The following is a 21293-nucleotide window of genomic DNA, read 5'->3' on the forward strand; positions in this document are numbered from 1 at the left end:
TTAGAGTTATTATTTGAGTTATTATTGTTATTACTTTGAGTATTTCTATATTGTGATTGAAAAAGTTTTAAAATATGTCATTAATTGAGGGTGAGCCTTATAATGCAGAAAATACGGTACTTTGAACTGACAGTAATAAGTAATAAATAATGCATTTTTAACTGTTTAGCAATTTTAGCCAATTTAGCTACTACTTTTAAAGTTATAAACTTACCAAAGAGCATACAGTAATACTGCCATCCAGTTGCAGTGTAAACTTAAACGCAAACAAATCAGTAGCTTTACCATTTCTGACATACCATCTTGTTTAACATTTATATGGACTACACTTCTCAATCACTCACGTAACTTAGCATATAGAATGATCTATAAATAAAACATACAAGTATAAATATTAAAGCTTACCCCATCTCCAGTGAGCAACATCACATTCACTATAGGTAGGGAAAGTAAAATAATGTTCAAATATGATGTAATATTTTTCTACTTCAATAACAGCTAAGCATCAGCGAACATTGCCCCTCGGCTCAACTGTCTCATCATAAAACATCTTCTCGTCTGTCTTCCTGTCCAGAACCTTCGGCCGAATCAATCCTCTTAATATTTGACCGCTAATTTTCACAAAGGTGTTTAAATTTGTCACGTGGTGGCCCACATCCGACAATCACCAAACAAACATTTGCTCACACTCAAGCTCTGATATACGATGACTTTTTTTTCCATGCATGGGTGTTTTCTTTTAATTCTACAATGTTTGCAAAAATAGCTTTTTACTGGATCATGATTATGTCGCAAATGCAATGAATTGTTGAGCCCTAGTTTTAGGTCGCAGCCTACTCTTTGACTTTTATTTGACAAAGTCTGATTTTACAGGATTACCATTTACAAGGCCACTACTATATGTAAATGATAATAATAACAATAACAGTCTCAGTAGCAACTTACCAAATTGGAGAATATTTTAGCTATGACAAAACAGGTTCTGACCATGTCTCCACCATCTACTCCACTTTCTTGATGCCCCAAGTTCTCTGGAGCTGCTTTATTTCCAGAAGTAAATTTCTATAGTATATGTTGACACCTCTACATCAGTTATCTACATTAGTAGTACTTAATTTTATAGACATTTGCTTACCCATTCAGTATGGGCCAGTAAAACATTTTTTCTTTTAACCTAAAATTATTTTTTCTGCAAATACCACTGAAACAAGCCACACAACGAATAGGTCTTCCCTCCCTTTAGGGGCCACTAAGCCCCGTTAAAGTATTGGGTAAAGCTGGCCTTTAATTGAGTCTTACAACATCCCATGTGGAGGGCTATGATCCACTTTTTGCATTGGAAATAATCACATTGAGCAAGCGAAGACATGCCCACGAAATGAACCCGACTCTTAAGGACAGCGAGCAGGGTAATTAGGATGCAAAGTTTCATCCCTCAATCTCTGTTAGGAAAATATCAACTACCTGACAAGCCAGATTGCAGAGAGGATGTCAGGTGTCTGCTTGATTGACGGGCGGCCTCTGGCTGCTTTCGCGCAAAACCACAACAACACCGGCAGAAAAATAAATCAGTAACAAATGCAATCGTGCGTTGATAAAAGAGGTATCCCTTGTGATAGCGGCCAGCGGCAAGTTAAGATTTGTGTGAGGAAAATGTGCATTGTCATCTATCCTGAGACGTTAAAAGTATATATGCCGAAAAGTTGTTTATTCAGTCAAACCAAGCCCGTGTTTTAATCTGCCTTTCAAGTTATCACATCTGAGGACTGTGTTTGCATACTCAAAATACACGAAACTACCTGCATGCATGTAAACAACCACACAAGTGTCAAAACAGGACACAAAAATACAAAAGTACAAATAATGGCCTGGAATGAACATTCCCTACAGTGATTTTAATTAAAGTAACCTCTGCATTATTTCACTTGAAATCAATTACTTTACCAACTTGAAAGCGCGATACACAAAAGGTTACTGTTACACCTTATTTGATTGGGTTCTACTGAGGGATGGGTGATTACCAACACCAGTAAAAATAATTGAGAAGCACTGTTCTCATGCTACATTATAGGAACAAAGGTCTTCCTATAAAAGATTCTGTCATTGTTTTTTGGAAAATTTTACCTAACTCAACTATGGCCAGACCAAACATCAGCCAAAAATAATCAGCCTAATGGTCGATATTTGCCGAAAAGTTTACCATTTTACTTTTATGCACTCTAACCATTTTAGCAGTTGTATACATTACAAGTAAAACACTGCTGTCCTTATTATTTAAAATAAACCTAAATAATAAAATAAATACATAGTGCAATATAAACTAAGGGTAAACGTGTTAAATTTGATACACATTCAAAGACAAATATGTGTAACACAATCGATGACCACAATTAATGACCATATAACTCAGTCAGTTGCATTACAAAATGCATACTTGAACAGAAAAGCTTCTCACTCATGATTTTATTCAAGATTTATCCTATTTATTGCTTATATTTACTGTATTTGATATAGCAGATGTACAACAAAATTGGGAATACTGCTCGGATTAAATTCTAATTGATCAAACAATTTAATATGCACCAATCTAAGGAGCACTGCCAATCTTGTTGTAAACTTGCTATACAATGGCAAACAACATATTCTTTTCTATTCTTTTCTATTCTATACTTATTGAAATGCATCTGGAGGGAACAAATGCATTCATTATATTCATTGGCTTTTTTTTATGAATTAATTGGCCGATTAATTGATATTGTTTCCTGTCAAAATGTGTTATTGGCCTAAAAAAATCCATATCTGTCAAGGCCTGTACTTGGTGTTGATATGGGTAAAAAACAAAAAAAAACGTGGTATCGAATCTCCTAGTTCTATCCATCTTATATGGCAAGGTTACTTTTATTTTTTAATAATCAGAAACAGCTCATCCTGTCTTTCATGACATCAACCACGATAATCAAAAAGATAGAGTTGGTGCTTAATATTAAATAATCATGAGCAGCAGTGTGTAAAATCCCATCAAATAAGCCTTGTCAAAAGCACTCACCAAGGTTCATTTTAAGCATAAGTTCATCATCGTAGTAAGCATCCTAATTTAACGAATTTAGCATAATTTGTTTACTCTAACAACTGTGTTTGCTATATATATTTGAACATCTTATTTTATTGAGTTTAGGTGTTGGATTAAATAGGTTTAACCCTTTAATCAAGCATGTTTAATTTACAAAGCTTTGATTTTTCATTTGAGTGCTTTTTGAAATATGGTTTACTTTCGCAATGAGGATTCCAACTGGCATTATATGCCTTTTTGTCCATATTTTTAGTTTTGTTTCATGTTCTTCGCCTATTGAATAAAAAAGGCTTTTCATATGTGTCTCATTAAGGCACAGGTGTGGGGGCTGCTATCATGCATGTTTTTCATCATTTTCAGCATCATTTTCAAGCTCCTGCAGAGCTTTCTAACAAGCTAATCATTTGAATCAGGTGTGTTGGGGAAAGAAAACCGCAAAACCTGCAGGACATTGGCCCTCCAGGACTGGAGTCTGACATGTATGCATTAAAGTTTTGTGTCCATTTGTTTTTGGCGACCCTGTCCTCTGGGTCTTCCAATCAGATCCCTCAGGCACTCAGGTTTTGTCCAGGTGTTCCTTGTTGTCTCGTCAGTTGTCTCATATTTAGTTTCCTGGCTTCTTTTCTTCCTGGCGTCTTTGCTGGATTATTTTCATTGTCACATTCAATGCAATCATTGTTTCTTGTAGTTTGGAGTATTTGTTTTATTTCCAAGGGTTTATTTGTCACTGATCTTACTTTGGATTTTATTTCAGCTTTGTTTTTCTTGTCCTTATCCTTTTAGGGGGTTTTTGGTCGTTAATGTTTAGCCCACTTTGAACTCTGCTTTCAGTGCATTTGGGTTCTCAACCATGCGCTCATAATAGTTACAAATTCTAACAATTGTGCAGTATTTCAACACACCTTTAACATATTTTTTCAAATGTTATGATAGGCAAATAAACAGTTGCTGCTCATCCCTAAATTCTGGTCCTTGATATTCTGCTGTATTATGAGAACAAGATGATGTGATTCTCAATTTTTTTGTATTTTTTTTTTAAGTACGCAATTATTCATGTAATGACTCTAGGGGAATGGCAATTTAGTCATATTAATTGATCACCATTGTTCAAAGCATGTAATGGATGTGTCTCTCTGTCCTGCGGTTTCAAGAGCCTGCATCATCCGAGCTGCTCCTTAACTTGCCTGCTGTGGCTTTAACTGTTCAGCTATTCAAGCTACAATTACTAGAGCACTGCTGTCACAGCAGTTAAAGGTATAGCAACTGCAAATAAGATTGTTCTGTACATCATCGGATACACACTGTTTTCTCACAACTGTGAAACTAGTAGCAGGAGTGACGACAGGCACCATTTTGTATCCTGATGTGCTCAGTCTGTCTGTACTGAAGATGAACCGATGGGTCACTCCCTCCAAAGGAAAAGATTGAGCCAGTTTGTAGACTACGTGTTGATTGGTTCAGTTTACTGTCTATGTTGTACATGCATTATGGGGAACTCTCTATAAATCATGGGCTGGTCTTTTAAACAAAAAAAAAAGAAAAGAAAGCACAGAAATGCCCAGGAACCGGGCTTTTGCCTGCTGTGCCTGAACACAGGTAATTAGTCTTCTTTTGTTGGTATATTTATTGTACATTGAATACTTGGATGACATTACCTCTACCATGCACACGAGTATTATTTTAAATTATGGGGGCTCCTGTTGGATGCTATAGCTGCTGTTCATAGTTGCTGTTGGTTATGTTTAGTGTGATGATTTCATGCAGCATTGTTGTTTTGCTGTTGATTCATTATTCAGACCAGAGTGTAGCAGGACACAAGCTCCACATCCAACTGCAAGATTCACACAACTCGCGCAGATGTTGTATATACACAAACACACGTGTTGAATATGCAGACACATGTAACAAGAAGAGAGGGAGACTGTTAATTAACTCTAGCTCGTTAATTCTCTTTGAACCGACTGGTGAGGAAGTTTATACAGTACACTCATTACCTTGATGACTGAGGCAACCTGTGCACGCGCGCACACATGCAAATCCTCACATTAAAGACGTAGCGTGCGTATCCTCGTGAACTGACAACACATCTTGCAGCCGTTGAAAGCCTGATGCATGCCTTGAAAGCGCGCTTACGCTAAGGTGTGAAGTCTAGCGAGGAAGCATATGTACACATACACGCTCACACATTTGCTGTTAAATGAAAGCTATTTTAAGATTTTTTTTTTTAATTATTATTGTCACTATTCCAATCAGAAAGACATATTCAGGACCACCATGTAGCTGGTCGTCACACAAAGGCTAATGTGCACAAACTGTGTCTCGATTCTCATTGCCTATGTTTGCACAGTGCAGCTACATTACATGCACACACCATACACACTGGCCAACAAACACATGCAGCACAGTGCAGTGTAGCTCCCATGTCACTATTGAACTCTAATGGCCTGTGTAAGATGAACGGGAAGGGGGTTTTAATGTCCTCTGTCAGACTCAATTAATGTTCCATCAGGCATAAATTCATAAGAAAGACTGCACCTTTCTCACCATTCATCAGTGTGTGGATGCGTTTGTGTGGCCGTATGCATAATGCACACAGTAGTCAAGCTGAAGAGCATCTGCAATAGCACCCTGAGGCCTAACAATTCTAATTTGGCACAGCAAAAATGTGCGTGTGTTCATAGATGCTTCCTCTAAGGTCAGGCATAACAAGATAGTTTTTTTGAGGGCAGCAAAGTAGAGATTGTGGAGTCCAATACTGCAAGATAAAAGACCGAAAGATGGAGACACAAGTTAAGAAAGATTAGTAAGATTAAGAACAAACCTTTTTGTTAATAGCGAAATCCACAAATAATCGACTACATATGCTGAAAGATGTCATAAAAATTCCCAAAAGCACACGTCTAACCAATTGAAGGTCAACATACTACAGTCCCCTATTGCTTCAGCCTTAGAAAAAAAATGAAAATACAGGAGAAAAAAATTAAGTAAATGCCACAAGATAGGTTCCCAAAATGTCATTTGACTCACCCAAACCTTTGTTGGAAATGTGCTAGTGAAATGCTGACAAACTACAATGGTATAGTTTTTGGCCTGCTAGCATCGCAACATGCAACAAGTAATCAACCACTAATAATTATATCAAATTAATCTAATTATTTTTTATTATCAGGTAATCTTTTAAATATAACTCTTCATTTTTTTCAAAAAAGATCAATTAAAGTTATCAAATTATTCGATAATTATTTCATATTATCAGTTAATCTTTTTAGATAGAACTGTTCATTTCTTTGGAATTCCTGGAATTTCAAATTTGTAACAGTAAATATTTGTTTTCTGTAACTCTCGCTAAAACGCTTTGTTTTAGTTTGAAATACAATGATCACTATTTTTGACTCATCCCCAACATCTTAAGTTTACCCTCTTCCACGTTCTACATCGGTAATTTTAAAAGTGACATTTTTTTTTAATTAAAACTTGGATTTTTTTTTTTGAGTCATTAATCAATTAACATTCAACAGATTGATTGATATTTAAAATAACTGTTTCTTGCGGCTAGAAAAACAGTTGTCCAAGTAAGACAACTCTCAAAATAGATCAATTATCAAAAATATCAGTTTTGACGCTCCATTTGCGCCACTGTTTTTTATGTGGATCTTTATTGCAGACTCATGCAGTGTTGCAAAAGGGCCAAAATAAAAGTGACCATAATAAAATGATATTCAATTGTTGCAAAGTGGACCTGGCATAGCACAGCAGTACTTTGACTGTTGCTGCATTAAAAAATAAAAATAAAAAACACCCATCTTGAGGCTCCATTTGTGGTCTTGCTATTTCACCTAATGGCCGACTGGCTGATGATATTTGGATGGTTAAAAAGACGTATTGGTTTGATAGTGGGCTTTCATTAAAGATACTACTACACATGGCACTTCGGAAAAGAAAGTTGTGAAATTCCCACAAAGCACTAGTGCTGTATTATCCATGAATATAATCTCTCACAGCAAACAGCAACTATAGTGGTTTGGTTTAAGGTGTTCAAATTAGAGAGGGAAGTCAAGCATGAAACATGCCCAGTCTGCAGCTCTGCTTGCTATAAGAAAATGAAGCGGCTGAAAAAGACAACTAACAAGAAGTTATGATGACCTCGTTGTAGCTAACAGGTAGCTCCGTTCTTACAGTAGGTTTAGAATATTTTTGAGGCATCATCTGTAAGTGACGTTAAACACAATTTTACTTGTGTCATGTACATGTAACATATAGCTTGGAGTACTAAATAGTAATCTGTAGAAATGCTAATCGCAATATATATATATATATATATATATATATATATATATATATATATATATATATATATATATATATATATATATATATATATATATATATATATATATATATATATATAGAGAGAGAGAGAGAGAGATAGATAGATAGATAGATAGATAGATAGATAGATAGATAGATAGATAGATAGATAGATATGAAGAAAGGTTGCATAGGCGAGTCAATTACTTGATCATTCGATGGAATAATCAATAGGATTATCAATTTTAATAATCTTCAATCGTGACAGGCCTACTTGCATGGAAATGTGCATAGTATAATTCTGACAAACCTCTTCAGTAAAGATAAAAACGCTGGCAATTTAATGAGCACAGGAGTAGTTTTAAAAACACCACATGGACATCAAATTATTGACTTGAAGTTTCAAAGCCTAATTTAAAAAAATAATGTGTGGGATTTGATGAAACGCAAAAGCATGTAAGTCAAAACACATTCAGTTTGGACACTAATTGAATTTAACGAGGCAAATTTTTGCCAAGGACCGATGTAGATTTATTTTTTTTCAAGGATGAGCGCTAGCAAGGCAGGAAGAGTGAAGGAGTTATGAGTCAATAAAGCATACCATGGGGAATAGGAGAGTGACTCGTAACGAGGTCAAGGACGCATTATTGATCGGCACGTCATAAAGCTGACTAGTACAGAGAAGAAGTGGAAGAAGGGAGCTCGAAAGAAGGTGCTCCAAAAGAGAGGTGGAAGAATTAGTGTTGTGAGAAGCAGTCTTGACTGTGTTTAAGAAGTATGGCTGGAGGAGGAGTTCCGTTCAGGCACTGGAATGGAGGAGAGGGAAAATAAAATTAGCAGGGTGAAAGAATGAAAAAGGGCACCTCAGACCAGCAAGGGAACCAGAGGGAAATTGAATTACATTGAATTATGGCTGAACTGATGAAATCTGTAGCGGAACAGACGGGTCACACACGCGTGCACGCATGAACTCACACACTCCAGGCATCTAGCGATCATTAATTAAAAACACAAGAACAAAAATTATAAGTTTTTAAAGTTATAAATTTAAACTCTGGAGCAAGACTCCATTTTTCTTTACAGCTTTATGCGGGCCTTTTTAATCCTAATCAGTCGAATGTTAGTTCTATAATCATTCCTTGATAAAGTAACAAACTTATTTTTATTACTTGTATTTATTACCTCAAAGGTTGAATTCAATTTGTTCCAGAAAGCTGGTCCATCTCTGATTCCTTATTATTTTTCCAGGAAATAATTAAGGAAACAGCAAAATGAACATATTTCGCTAAAACTGAAAATGACAAAGGCTAGGCTGAAAACTGAAACACTGAACCAGAAAAAAAAAAAAAAAAACACACTTTTGCACATCGCCTTGAAGCCAATTGACTCCGGGAATGAACCATATCATTCCATGCAACATCCTACACACTTCTGTAAATGGGACATGAAAATGTAATATAACTACTCCAGCGCTGTATGACATTGCTCAGTGACATTGGATGGAGAGTGTTTGTGAACAGCAGTCTTCAGATCTTTCCACAGATTCTGGATTAGATTCAGTTCTGGACTTTGACTTGACCATTCTAACATCTGAATATGTTTGTTTGTGAAGCATTCCGTTGTGGATTTGGCTTTTTGTTTTGGATCATTTGGAACCCCTCCTGAAGAAAAGCAGACCCAAACCATGATGCTACCACCACCATGGTGGTGTGTTCAGGGTGATGAGCTATGTTGCTTTTACGCTAAACATTGTGGACAAAATGTTCGATTTTGGTTTCATCTGACCAGAGAGCCCTCTTCCACATGTTTGGTTTGTCTTAGAGGTGGTTTGTATAGATATCTTTGAGTACCATTGCAGCGTACGACAGATCGTTATCCGAACAGCCTCTCTCACCTCAGCTGTAGATCGCTGCGGTTCACTCAGTGATCATGGGCATTTTGGCTGCATCTCTGATCAGTCTTCTTCTTGTTTGAGTTGAAGGTTTAGAGGGATGGCCAGGTCTTTGTAAATTTGCGCTCGTGTGATACTTCTTCCATTTCAATATGTTTGCTTGCACGGTGCTCCTTGAGATGTTTTAAGATTGGGAAATCTTTTGTATCCAAATCTGAATCTGATTCTATTTATCATCAGTCATTTAAGAAAGCTTTGGAAGTTTCAGAGGTCCTCACTTTTTGTTATGTTATTTATCTGCAACATGAACACTAAGACGAACCTTTTTTTTTTTTTTTTTGTATTTGCTTTAAGCCAAGAATGGAGACGGTAGTATGACTGAGGAAATTAACCTGTGCTTGGTTGCCATAGTTACAAACTCTCGAGTCTAAACTTGGATGTTTGTCAGAGGAGGAATCCAGCATCCGACTTGTTTACAGAGTAAAAGGTTATCTCGGTCATGAGTTTTCATTTATCCATGAGAGAAAAACAGTTTGATTGAAACTTCAGATCAATTGTTAGTGACGTCAATACCGCCGACGTCAGAAAAACGAACCTGTTGACTCAAATCATTCAACTAAGACCACAAACTATTCAGTTCAGTTTTGCAATGACAAGTCTTCTTCAAATCAAATAAGAAAAGTCCAATTTAAAAAAAAAAGTACTTGGACAACACCTGACAAATGTCTGTTCATTTACTCAGAAGATAGGAGTTTGTGAGTCCATAACCCAGAGATTTGTCCACTATAATTTATACAACTGAACAAATCCATTGATTAAGATTTTGTCTCAATACTGTACAGTTGTCCTACATATTAAGCCCTATGAAAATATCTTTTCTCTTCCTCTAATTTGGTTTTCATCTCAAACTAAGATTGTGACTGTCCTCTTAATTAATTTTGCTGTCTTTTACTCTTTCAGGTTTATTAGTTGAGCTGTTCAAATATTCCTTCTGTGTCTAGAAGAAAAGAAAAAGTCTTTTTTATCCCAGCCGTCCATCACATTAACCTCCAGATTATCCCGAGGCGACAATGTATCAAGTTGAGGTTTTTCCTGCCCTAATCTGTATTTTTTTAATGTTCCTTCCCCTTTCTTCCTCCCCTGCACATCGCATGTTTCAAAGCTGATGGAAATTGAAAGGATTGTAATGTTAAGGTAAACGGGTTTGAGAAGAGCTATGAGCTGTGTGTTCTAGAAATTGGCTTCTGGGTGCCGAGTGATCCCTCAGGGCCACAAGGAGTCATTTAACACTCTGTGATGTACGCTTCCTCGACTCTGTTCGCTACTCGGAGGTGATTTGTGTGTTGGAAATCACAGCAGGTGTGATGCCGGCTTTGAGGGAATGATGTGGACTTACTGATTCATTCTTTCCCCCTGGAGCTTTGTCAATGGTGGTCATGTACAGCCCACAGTTGCACATCGCATTTGGATGTGGTTACAAAAAATGTGTTTTATGATGTTAAAAACTATATAAAAGATATAGTTAAACTTCAATAAATTCTTGAAGTTCAGTCTGAGTGCGAAAAAGGCCTCTGGCATAATTATGGAAATGAACTGTACCCAACTAAGAAATGTTTGATATGGTAAAACATGTGTAAAGCTACTCACACAACTACATACTAACGTGCAACTCTAGGTGAGATTTGAGAGCTCAAAGACTCACATGTGTCAAAATCACCCAAATTAAAAAAAAAAAAAAACATAACTCCATTGTGTAAATTAAATTAAATTAAATTAAATTAAATTATGGTTCCACTCAATGTATTCGCGCAATTGAAGTGTCAAAAGATGCAGCTTGGTTCTACTCTGTTGGCTATTATTCTTATCCATTTAGCACGACTACGCCAGATCCCAAAAAGCACTCCAAAAAGTCCCATTGAAATGAATGGAAAGAGAACAAAATGGTAATGTATCCAAACAAATGAGGCATGAAAAGATGCATCTTGGCCGGAATTAGAATGCCATCATTTTTCTTAGGATTCCATGTTAGCACGTTGACGCCAGATCCCAAAAAAACAGCCTATGTTGCCAAATTTTCTATGTTTTACACATGCCGTGGCTCAAGTCAGTTTTCACCCTATTTAAAAAAAATAAATAATTTGCGTCCTTTTCACAAACCCTTTCTAGAACAACTTTTTTTCTTTTTTATTCCAAAAATTCACACTTGTCCAAATGTTATATTAAGAAAAAAAAATTTTCACTTCCTATTACACATTCAATCTTCCACATCAAAACTACTTTTACTTTTTAACTAATTCGTACTGTTCCAACTTTGAACTCTTCATCTTATCGCTACCATTTTTTTCAAAATCAAGGCTAAATTAGATGTTTTTCCTTATAATTTTTAAATGTGTTCCCTCTAATTTCTACATTTTTGACCAATTAGAACTATTCAAACTGTTCATCTCTTACCTAATGCCATAAATCCATATCATTTAATATCAGTTCACATGATTTCACATTGTTCTGTAGCATTCCATTTATTCAAAGACATTACATTATTTTCCATGCATTCCACACTTCCATCATTTTTCAGTTAGTTTTCAACAATCACAGGCTTTTTTAGTTTAAAAATTGCTTAATTTAATTCCAAAAATTAAAAAGTATAATACATAAGCACAAACAATAATACTAGCATATATTATTATGTACTACTTTTTTAATACTGTACTATATGAAAGATTAAATATAACAAAACTGTATTTAACTCACTGACACGGACTGCTTTAGATGCCAAATAACCATTTTACGAAGCAATCAATGAATTAATTAAAGAAAAAAATACTTCGTGGAGAGTAACGATCAAAATTGAACTTTATTCAGATCACTGGTAAATTCATTGCTACTATGAGTCATTGTTAGCATTGGTACAGCAATTTGAAGAATTTTTTGCTTCTCAGAGTGGTCTACAAAACACAAATAATGCAAAGCATAAACAAAGAAAATGTGTCATGATTTTTCAAAACAATATTTAACATCCCAACCTTTGTGAAGGTCTGCACTGGCAGTATCAAGTATATTGTTTTTAACATGTCTATTTTTGTTACAACTCTTCCAATGAATATGTACCAAATGCTTGTTTGCTTTTAAAGTACTGTAAATTCCCCATCTGCTTCGGCAATGTCAAATTCCAAATAATAAATGAACGCTTCAGGGCAGGCCAAATGCTTCGTAAACAGCAGCCATTGCCCAACAGTTTTAATCTAAATGGGATTACTCAAAAAAAGTTTGAAAAGCCACCGTGATTGGTAGATGACATTATCCTGCATTGTATCAGCCGCGCACATAAACACCAACGGATAATCTCAATATGTCTTTGCAGGCCACTGCCTATACCTAATCCCCAGATTGAGAATCTTAGATTAGGAGTCTCCCTGATGATTAATCCCATATTGTTTGTGTTTTGTGTTTGCGCTTGCCCCGCAGGGGACCCTCCGCCGGGTGACCTTCTCAGTGGTGAGCCAGGCCCAGGATGCCGGTTGCTATGACAGCGGCCTGGAGGACTCTGAGACCCCCAGCAGCAAGAGTTCATCGGGGCCGCGTTTGGGAGCCCTGCCGCTACCCGAGGAGGGTTACGAGCGCACCACACCCGAGGGCAGTGTGGGGGAGGAGGAGCATGTGGAGAATGGTCAGTGGGCACACACACGCACACGCAAAATCCCTCTAATGGGGTGAAAGCAACGCATCCCAGCATTTTTCCTACATGGACCAACCGACATCCGCACACAAAGAGAAGCGTGCATGCAGCGAAAGTGGGATGTCAATAGTTTTGCCATTGTGAGAATGTATTACCACACGCATACATTTTTTGACCTCATTCTTGAGAAGAAGCGGAATATTGTGCCCTGCACAGTGTTTTCTCTTTATCGCGGCTTTGCACACTTCACAAAAGACTTATTTTTATTTTTCATTTCAACACGCTTTTATACCCTTGACTGACCTCACGTACAATACTTGGCCATGTATAAATTACACTGTACATGCAGTACATATGCTGTCATGTCTTACGTGAACTTTTTAATATTTGTTTTTGTACCAAAAACATTTTTTTTTGTTTTTGTTTTTCTTTTTTTATGACTCGCAGCAATCTTGTCTAGTTCTTATTCAATTCAAGTCAATGTCACAGAAAGACTTTTTTTTTTTTTCATTTTCATCTTTCCCTGCACAGCATTTGGACATGACAGAGCTGGAAGAACTTTGGTAATGCTTGAAGGACATTGTGACCCTAGATCCCTTTGGGACTGCATGTGGTTTAATGCTGCTTTCACAAAACAGGCGAATTCTGGCGATTTGTTTTTTCAAAGCCGGGAGGGTTATTAACTTTTCGCCGCTGTCAGATGAAAAAGGGGATTTAGGATGGAGATATTATAATACTTGTTTAGGCTCGACCTAGAAGCACTTTGAGAGTACAATCAAGGAAGAAATACACATTTTGTTTCATATCATTTCAGCATGATTACCAAAAGATTTTTTTTTAATGTGAACATAATCATCCAGAATGTGAATTACACAAGTGCTCAGCTCACATTAATAAGTTCAACATACCTTGCTGTTGGTACATAGATTTTTTTTTTTTTTAATTATTGAGAAACTTTAGAGTGTTTTTTTTATTTTCTGAAGAAGGACCTTTTACATGAAAATTGCATAAACGGCAACAAGCTGTAAGATGTCAGGCTCTAGTTTAGTGCTTAGGCTAGCAAGGCAAAAGCATAATCCAACTGTGTGCATGGGTGGAAATTTGTCATTTGGTATTTTGGTAGACTAGTGCACATAGAATAGACAATTTTAGATTAAAATAAGAAACTGTCTTTCAGGTTTGAAATAACATTTATGACAGTAACACCACAAGAAGCAAGAAAATAAATACATCTATTTGTATTATTCCTGATTTGTAGTAATGTGTATGGTGTCTGTATTGACTCTACATGACTGCTTTAAATACAGTAGACAGTAACACTAACCTTTGACCTCGGTTTTGAGGGGGTATGACTAACCTCTTGAACCAGCACACATGGCATATTAAAGGGCCGCTACGCAAGCTGATATATTCCTTGCATGTCATTGAGTTCAAATTTGTCATCCTAATTTTCTAATAACACTTTTCTGTCTCAGCAAGTTTCCGTTCCCAGCCGACTTTTAACCTTTGAGCTTCTAATGAGCCAAACAGATTCACTTGGCTTTTATGCTGGGCATAACAGTTTCAATTTGCTCTTCTTTTCTGTGTGTTTTTTAAGTGAATATGTGATTATAGTTGTACCTTGACTTACAAGCAAAATTAATCCAACGATTAAGATGACATCATTATTTATAAATGACGTGAAATTCCTTTGAATCCTCCCAGCCTCCAAAAAAATGCAGCTAAATGGCACTATCAAATAGCAATCTACACATGGTAGTATTCAGTGTTGTCTCCTTGCTGCTTGCAAGTGTTTTCATTTTGCATGTTTTTTTTTTCCCCTGGAACTGTTCAGTTGGTTTCATCACCCGGATTAATAATCAACTGAAAATGTACCAATTTCTCTCTACGGATTTTGTGTTGTTTTTTTGTCACTTAACAGCAGGGTAGCTTGTAATTGAAGTTTTGCCTTGCAACACAGAGCAAAAAAAAAAAAAAAATCATCCAATAGTTTGGGCCACTTGTAAGTCAAGATACTACTACACCTGTATATATTGTGTTGTTTGTTTGTTTTTACCACTTTTCTTTTTCATCTACATTTAGATGCCAGGCAGCTGCCAGATGTGGCTTTAACCGGAAAATGTACACGGGAGTGCGACGAGTTCGGCCACTCGGACACGTGCTGGATGCCCGTCCGCCCATCCCCTCGACAGCGGCAACGCCACGGCAGTGACCCCCCGCGGCTCTCCACCTTCGCCCCCGGTGACGACAACAACAATCTGCGCAGAAACGACCATGAGAGCGACAGCGAGAGCGCGGGCAGTGCCGGCAGCTCGGAACCGGGTGTGGTCACGGCGGGAGAGGGTCAGAGGTTACCACTAGTCAACGGCGATCCCTTGGGCACACTGGGAAGAGCCAACAAGAACATGGGCGACCACAATCGGAACCTTCTCAACCGGAAGATGACCTCGGCGTCGTATGACACCTTCAGCAGCGCTGGCTTCGGGAAGCGCCAGCAAGATGAGGAAGGAGGAGAAGGAGGCCAGAACCCAGCGGAGGTCATACCGCTGACCCGGACTGGAGGGGACTACAAGACCACGTCCTGCCTCACGTTGTCACGCCGCGAAGTCTACCTGTGACCTCCTACCCATTCAGTGATCGCTCCGTTGATACATCCCCGGGACTTTGTGGGATTTGAGAAAATTTGATCGGATCCCCCAAAGTTGTACATGCATTTGAAACTTCAGGATTCTAATATTTATAGGCACTTAAACTTCAGCAAGTAATGGATCAACTATTTTGAGAGCTCCTACCAGGAGTACTTTCCTTTCAGAAAGAAACAAAACAAGAAAAAAATGTGTGCAAGTTGCCTGTAGGCACTGATTCTATTACGTCCATGTGGGGGAGGAAGACTTCATCTCCTCTTTTTTTTTTTTTACCTGAACCTGATGCATGCCTGACCTTCTGCCACTGAGGCAACTGTGTGAAGAATAGACAGCGAGAAACAGAGAGCGGCTGAGTAAATCACAACGCCATAAAGGCGTCAGTATAAAATGTAACTTTTAAGTCTCAGTCGTCAAACATGCAGTCAGAATAAGTAAGTACAACAAAAGAATACATTAACTGGGTTATTTTGGTTCTATTTCCATTTATTAGCGCCACACTGGAAAGTAAAAACAAAAAAAACAAAGGGGAGGTTTGCAAAATTTACAACACTAAGCATGTATTTGGAAGGGAGAATTGTACAAACTCACCACCTAACTAAAGAGGTTGACATTTTAGTGCAGTACGGGTCAAATGTTTGCACACACCGTCTCAGTTTTCTTAAAGTGATAATGGCCATTCATTTATCTTTGGTTAGCTGATTTTTTTCATGTAACGATATGCATTTTAGCAGCTGTCCATAATATGAATTTTAAAGATTGTATGCTAAGACGGTCGGCTGTGTATGGACCTGACTTTTACACTTCGCAAGAGATGATCCCAACCCCACTGACAAAGCAAGAAATTCCACTAATTAACCCTAATTCGGCACACGGATGAAGTGAAAACCATTACAGGAGACAATTTTCAAGAGACATCCTTCAAATACCATTTGAAAGCTATCGAGAGAAAGTCATGAATGTGCAAAGCATAATCAGATGTGGGTGGCTATTTTGAAGAAACGCCAATAAAAGATGTTATCAGATATATTTTTTCGCTTTTTTTGCTAACTAAATAACACAGCATGTGCGCATTCTTAGTTTTGATGCCTTCAGAGAGACTTTACATATATAAAAAATCATGCAAAAAAGAAAATGCATTGAGGTGTGTCCAAACTTTTGGCCTTTACTTTAAATGCAACCATTTAAGATCAATATTCGCTGTCTCTCTGTAACGCCCAAGATAATATATTTACATTGCTAAATAGGTAAATAAAAAATAAAGATTTCTGGTTCATGGCTGTTCAGGTGAGCAGCAGTTAAACCTCCGCCTCCCGAGTTCAATTCCAGGTGACCGTGTGGGTTCTCTCCAGGCACTTCGGCTTCCTCCCATGGCAGATGTATTGGACATACTAAATTGTCCTTAAGTATGATTTGGTGCGTGAATGCTTGCTCATCTCCGTATGCCCTGCAATTGGCTGGCAACCAGTGTGCCTACTACCTAAGGTCTGCTGGGATTTGGCACCAGCAAACCAGCGACTCTAGCAAGGGTAAGCAGCTATAGAAACTGGATGGATGGGTTGTTCAGGCTAAGGTTGTGCAGCACTTTTAGTGAGGTTACTCCTTAGAAGCCGTCAATTTAAATAAAACCCTCATAATAAAGTTACTCCTTTTGTCTAGCAAGGTCACTTGCTCCCCCCCCCCCCCCCCCCAAAAAAAAAAAAAATCAGTTTCCCACTTCTCATTACAACATGTGACTTGATTTCCGTAATATTTGGACTTTTATTCTTCTTGTCTATTTTTCAGTGTGGCTCTAATACTGCATAGTTAGACCCAACACATACATTAGATGATGTCAAGGTACAGATTACCATGAAAGTACCTCACATTTGAAGCTTGGAGAGATATTTTGTACCTTGAAGGTTAAAAAGGACTGTACTTCTGACACTGTACCATTGAACAAGTGTACAGTTACATCAGAAATATTATTGATGATCTCAATGATACCTAATGCAGGTTCGCCTTCATTTGTATTAACAGATTCCAACAATGTGATTTTTTTTTTTATGATACAATGTAACCACTCAGAACACAGAGCATTAATAGGATAGGATCACAGCGTGTTTAACATAATGCCTTCTCAGCCTGTATTTGAGCGTATACAATATATATATATATATATATATATATATATATATATATATAGTGTCAGAGAACAAAGCAGCAATCTATGCTCACCTACATGACCTATGACTTTGCAAGCGCGCCGACACACACAAGCTTGCGGGCATGTAAAGATGAATCCATGCAAAAGCATTTACACGTTCTGGAGTACATGTGCATACATTTAACGATATTGTAACACAAAGACAACGGGCATTTGCTTTCATGCAGAAACAAGCACACAATCATTAGGAGGATGTGCACTTTGCCTGTTCTCCTCCAGCCAATATTTAAACATAAAATATATGAAAATCACATCATGCTTCATTAAAGAGAATTCCATCTACTGTGTGTAACTTTAGACAATGTGCAGATAAGACACATTCAGCATAGTGTAAGTAGGACTCATAGGAAAAGGACAAAAAATAAAAGCTGACTGCATGAAAGATAATGCTAACTACTTTTTTGCTCTAAAAAAAAAAAAAAGAAAACCACGAGCCTTTTTGGGATACCATGCCTATTTGGAAATATCTCTATGATAAGTGTGTGCTAATGGGAAATGGAGATAATGTTGGCAAAAAGAGAGGCAACATCTTGAAATGGAGGGTGGGTGCACAAAATAACCTGGAGGTTTTTTTTTTTTTTTTTTCCAACGAAATGGTGCCAACCCAATGCGAGCGTGCGTGAACTCCCTTGTCCTTCCCACAGAGGTGCGGCTGCTGATCGAGGCCAGCACATCTTAATTCCCATCGTCAGTGCGGATAGGGATAATGGGGTTAGCACGTCCCTCTGGTCTGAATGAGTTCCTTTTCTGGCTCTCCCCTCCCTTGATCTACACATATCTTATTATAAACGTCTTAATACGTGAATGTAACTGTAAATTGTCAGGAAGAGTTTCTCCTCATTCTTTTGGAAACAGTGACTTTTCCAAGGTTGTTTTGGGAAGACTCCAAAGGAGGATTAGGGTCTTGATTTGGAACTCGAAGCAGGAATCACACATCAACGATGGAAATGGTACACAGTTTTTGGTGCATAATGACACTTTGTACACATGTAAATAGCTTCAACTTAACAAATATGTGATGGACACCCCAAGCTTGATTATCAAGTGTCCCTTCGTGGAGCCGTCTTTATCTCCAAATCTACTGAGCTTTGTCCCGGATGGACTTGGGGTCACTCAAATCAAAATCAAACATGGACACAATATTTGGACGGGATTGTTGGAAATGGTCATGTCTTATCAGCTCTCTGATAGAAAAGATGATAAATGGCCTTTTTTTTGTTTGTGTTTTGCCCCAACTTTGCTCTTCAACCTGTTTTTTGACGCAACTTTGCTCTTCAAACTGCTGTTTTAAGGCAGTGTCTTTATTGCACCTTTCAAGCGAACTTACTGTAAATGAATCAGTGTGGGTGTGAACCTTTTTTTATGATATACTGCATGTTTAAACATGTTTCACTACTGCAAAAACAAGAGGGGAGACAAACTAATGAGGACATTTTGTCAGCTGGGACAGTGGACATTTGTCATCCCCCTTGTGCTGTTTCTCCTATAGCCATGTACAGATGAAATTACACTGTAGAACACACAACTGGATACCATAATGGACAATGGCATGCTTAAGCTCTTCAAATCTGCACTTACGGTGAACAAAAAATGAATAAATAAATGGGGGGAAGTTTTTTTATTATTATTTTTCTCTTGGTTTTCTTTTCTTACGCGGCTCTCTGCTTTTTGCTGTTTCCTTCCTCCCATTGACATAAAAACTAATTGCATTTGCTATGACAAGGATGAAAAGGACCTGTCGGCACATGGTTTGGTATGAAAACGAATCCTGTAAAAGTTTGAATTTGACATTAAAAACGTCGAACACTCACATGTCTGCTTTTTGAATATTGTTAACTGTTTTACACAACCATTTGGGCTTTCGTATTCACCAAGTAGTAAAAAGTGAGTTGTTTTCAAAGCCCTTGTTTGAAATAACCATTTACGCTGAAACTACTGTCAAAATCATTGTTGCTGCAGGACACTTTGCGATTACCTCTCCCCTAAAATGGTGAAATTAAAAAAAGCTTTAATTGGGCTGTCAAATTCATTACATTTTTGAACCGATTAATTTTGTAATCACGATTTATTGCATTTTCAATAACGACTTTGTGCAAAGCTTTTAAAAGATATTTACATGAGTGAAATCTTGAACTTAAGATGAAATTATCAGTAAAAATATGTAATTTTCTTATAAAATTCAACTGCTGAACAAAACTACCAAATTTGGATCATCACGTGTTTTTTCTAATAGTTCTTAAAATTTAATCAATTTCAGTTGTGCCAATCAGCAACACAATCGAATAATATTTGCTGTGGAAGTTCCTTAAACTTTGAGATGGAATGGTAAAGATTTATTACGAATATGGTGTTTGAATTTGGCTTTGTAGAGTTTTTTTGATCATTAGTTGGCATTCCATTTGAAAATTCTTTACTCCTTTACATTAAAGGGACCTTTTCAAAAATACTGCTAATGCACATTAACATTTTGACACCATAAATAACAGCTATGAATACTAGAATTATAGATATGACGTACGCTTCTTATCATTTCTGTTGGAGTCAAGACTTTCTTTAATGTTCTTTTAGCAGTCTTATTGAAAGACAATATTCTGTCCAAGATAAGAAATATTTTATCGATCTCTGGTGGAGAAACTCAATTCAACTGTATCACATAATAAACAGACAGAATTAGATTATTTTCTTTGTGAAGCCAGACATTTGATACAGCTCATTATTCATTACACATACCTAACGAGGTGACTGAACTTGCTACAGCCACTAATTAATACATGTAATTCATTTCATTCATGGCTATGAAATAAATTTTTATGTCTCAGTTTCCTTGCATGGCATGAATGTAGCTGTTTCGACATGGTGAAGATTTTTATGGGCGCAATGTAATTCTCCTACTTTGCCAGACAGACTCACTGAAAAGAGATGATGATGCCATTGTCATTTCCAAGGTCGAAATCGTGCCTGGTCCGAGATCAAATCCGTTCCTATCAGTCAACCCACGTGACAAGGGCAAGGACACAATCATATTTTTACATTGTTTATGAATATATTTTTTAACACTTGGCGAGCAAATTATTGGAGTGAATATACATCCTAAAGAAAATGACTATAGTATATTTTGGACGCAATTCTTGCATAGTGGCCTTAATTGCTGCAATCTAAAATAACCGTGAAGGACTCCTTAATGTCATCAACTCCTGCAAGCATATTCCTTTGGATGAATATGCAAGGCTGACACCGTGTGGTGGCTAAAAGACTTGCTACTGCTTGTGCTCGCAGAGTATGCTGCGATGATTTTTTTTTTAAATTGCTATTAGTTTCAATTATATCTAAGGATAAAAAAATAAAAAGACTCAAGCCCTAACTCGGTGTATCTTAAATGCCTTTTAGTGTATCTTTCATTACCAAGACTTCCTGTTAGTCCGCAACACTCATTGATCATTTATGAACACAGGCTCTTCTTGCTCCGCATTTTATGGAACGTGTGGAATAAAGATGAAAAG

The 21293-nt window shown here is 37.3% G+C and overlaps 1 protein-coding gene across 1 annotated transcript in view; it reads left to right on the forward strand.

The window, feature by feature from the left end:
• pcdh7a (protocadherin 7a) overlaps positions 1–19603 on the forward strand; it is a 53424-nt gene extending 33821 nt beyond the window's left edge. Inside the window, exons 5-6 of the mRNA XM_088420179.1 lie at positions 12735–12936; positions 15028–19603. Of these exons, the coding sequence (XP_088276305.1) occupies positions 12735–12936; positions 15028–15563 (738 nt within the window). The 3' untranslated portion in view covers positions 15564–19603. The remainder of the gene's footprint in view (positions 1–12734; positions 12937–15027) is intronic.
• The last annotated feature ends 1690 nt before the right edge of the window (positions 19604–21293 follow it).

The sequence above is a fragment of the Hippichthys cyanospilos genome, chromosome 7, assembly GCF_059441005.1.
Source record: "Hippichthys cyanospilos isolate Australia breed blue-spotted pipefish chromosome 7, RoL_Hcya_1.0, whole genome shotgun sequence".
NCBI lineage: Eukaryota > Metazoa > Chordata > Actinopteri > Syngnathiformes > Syngnathidae > Hippichthys > Hippichthys cyanospilos.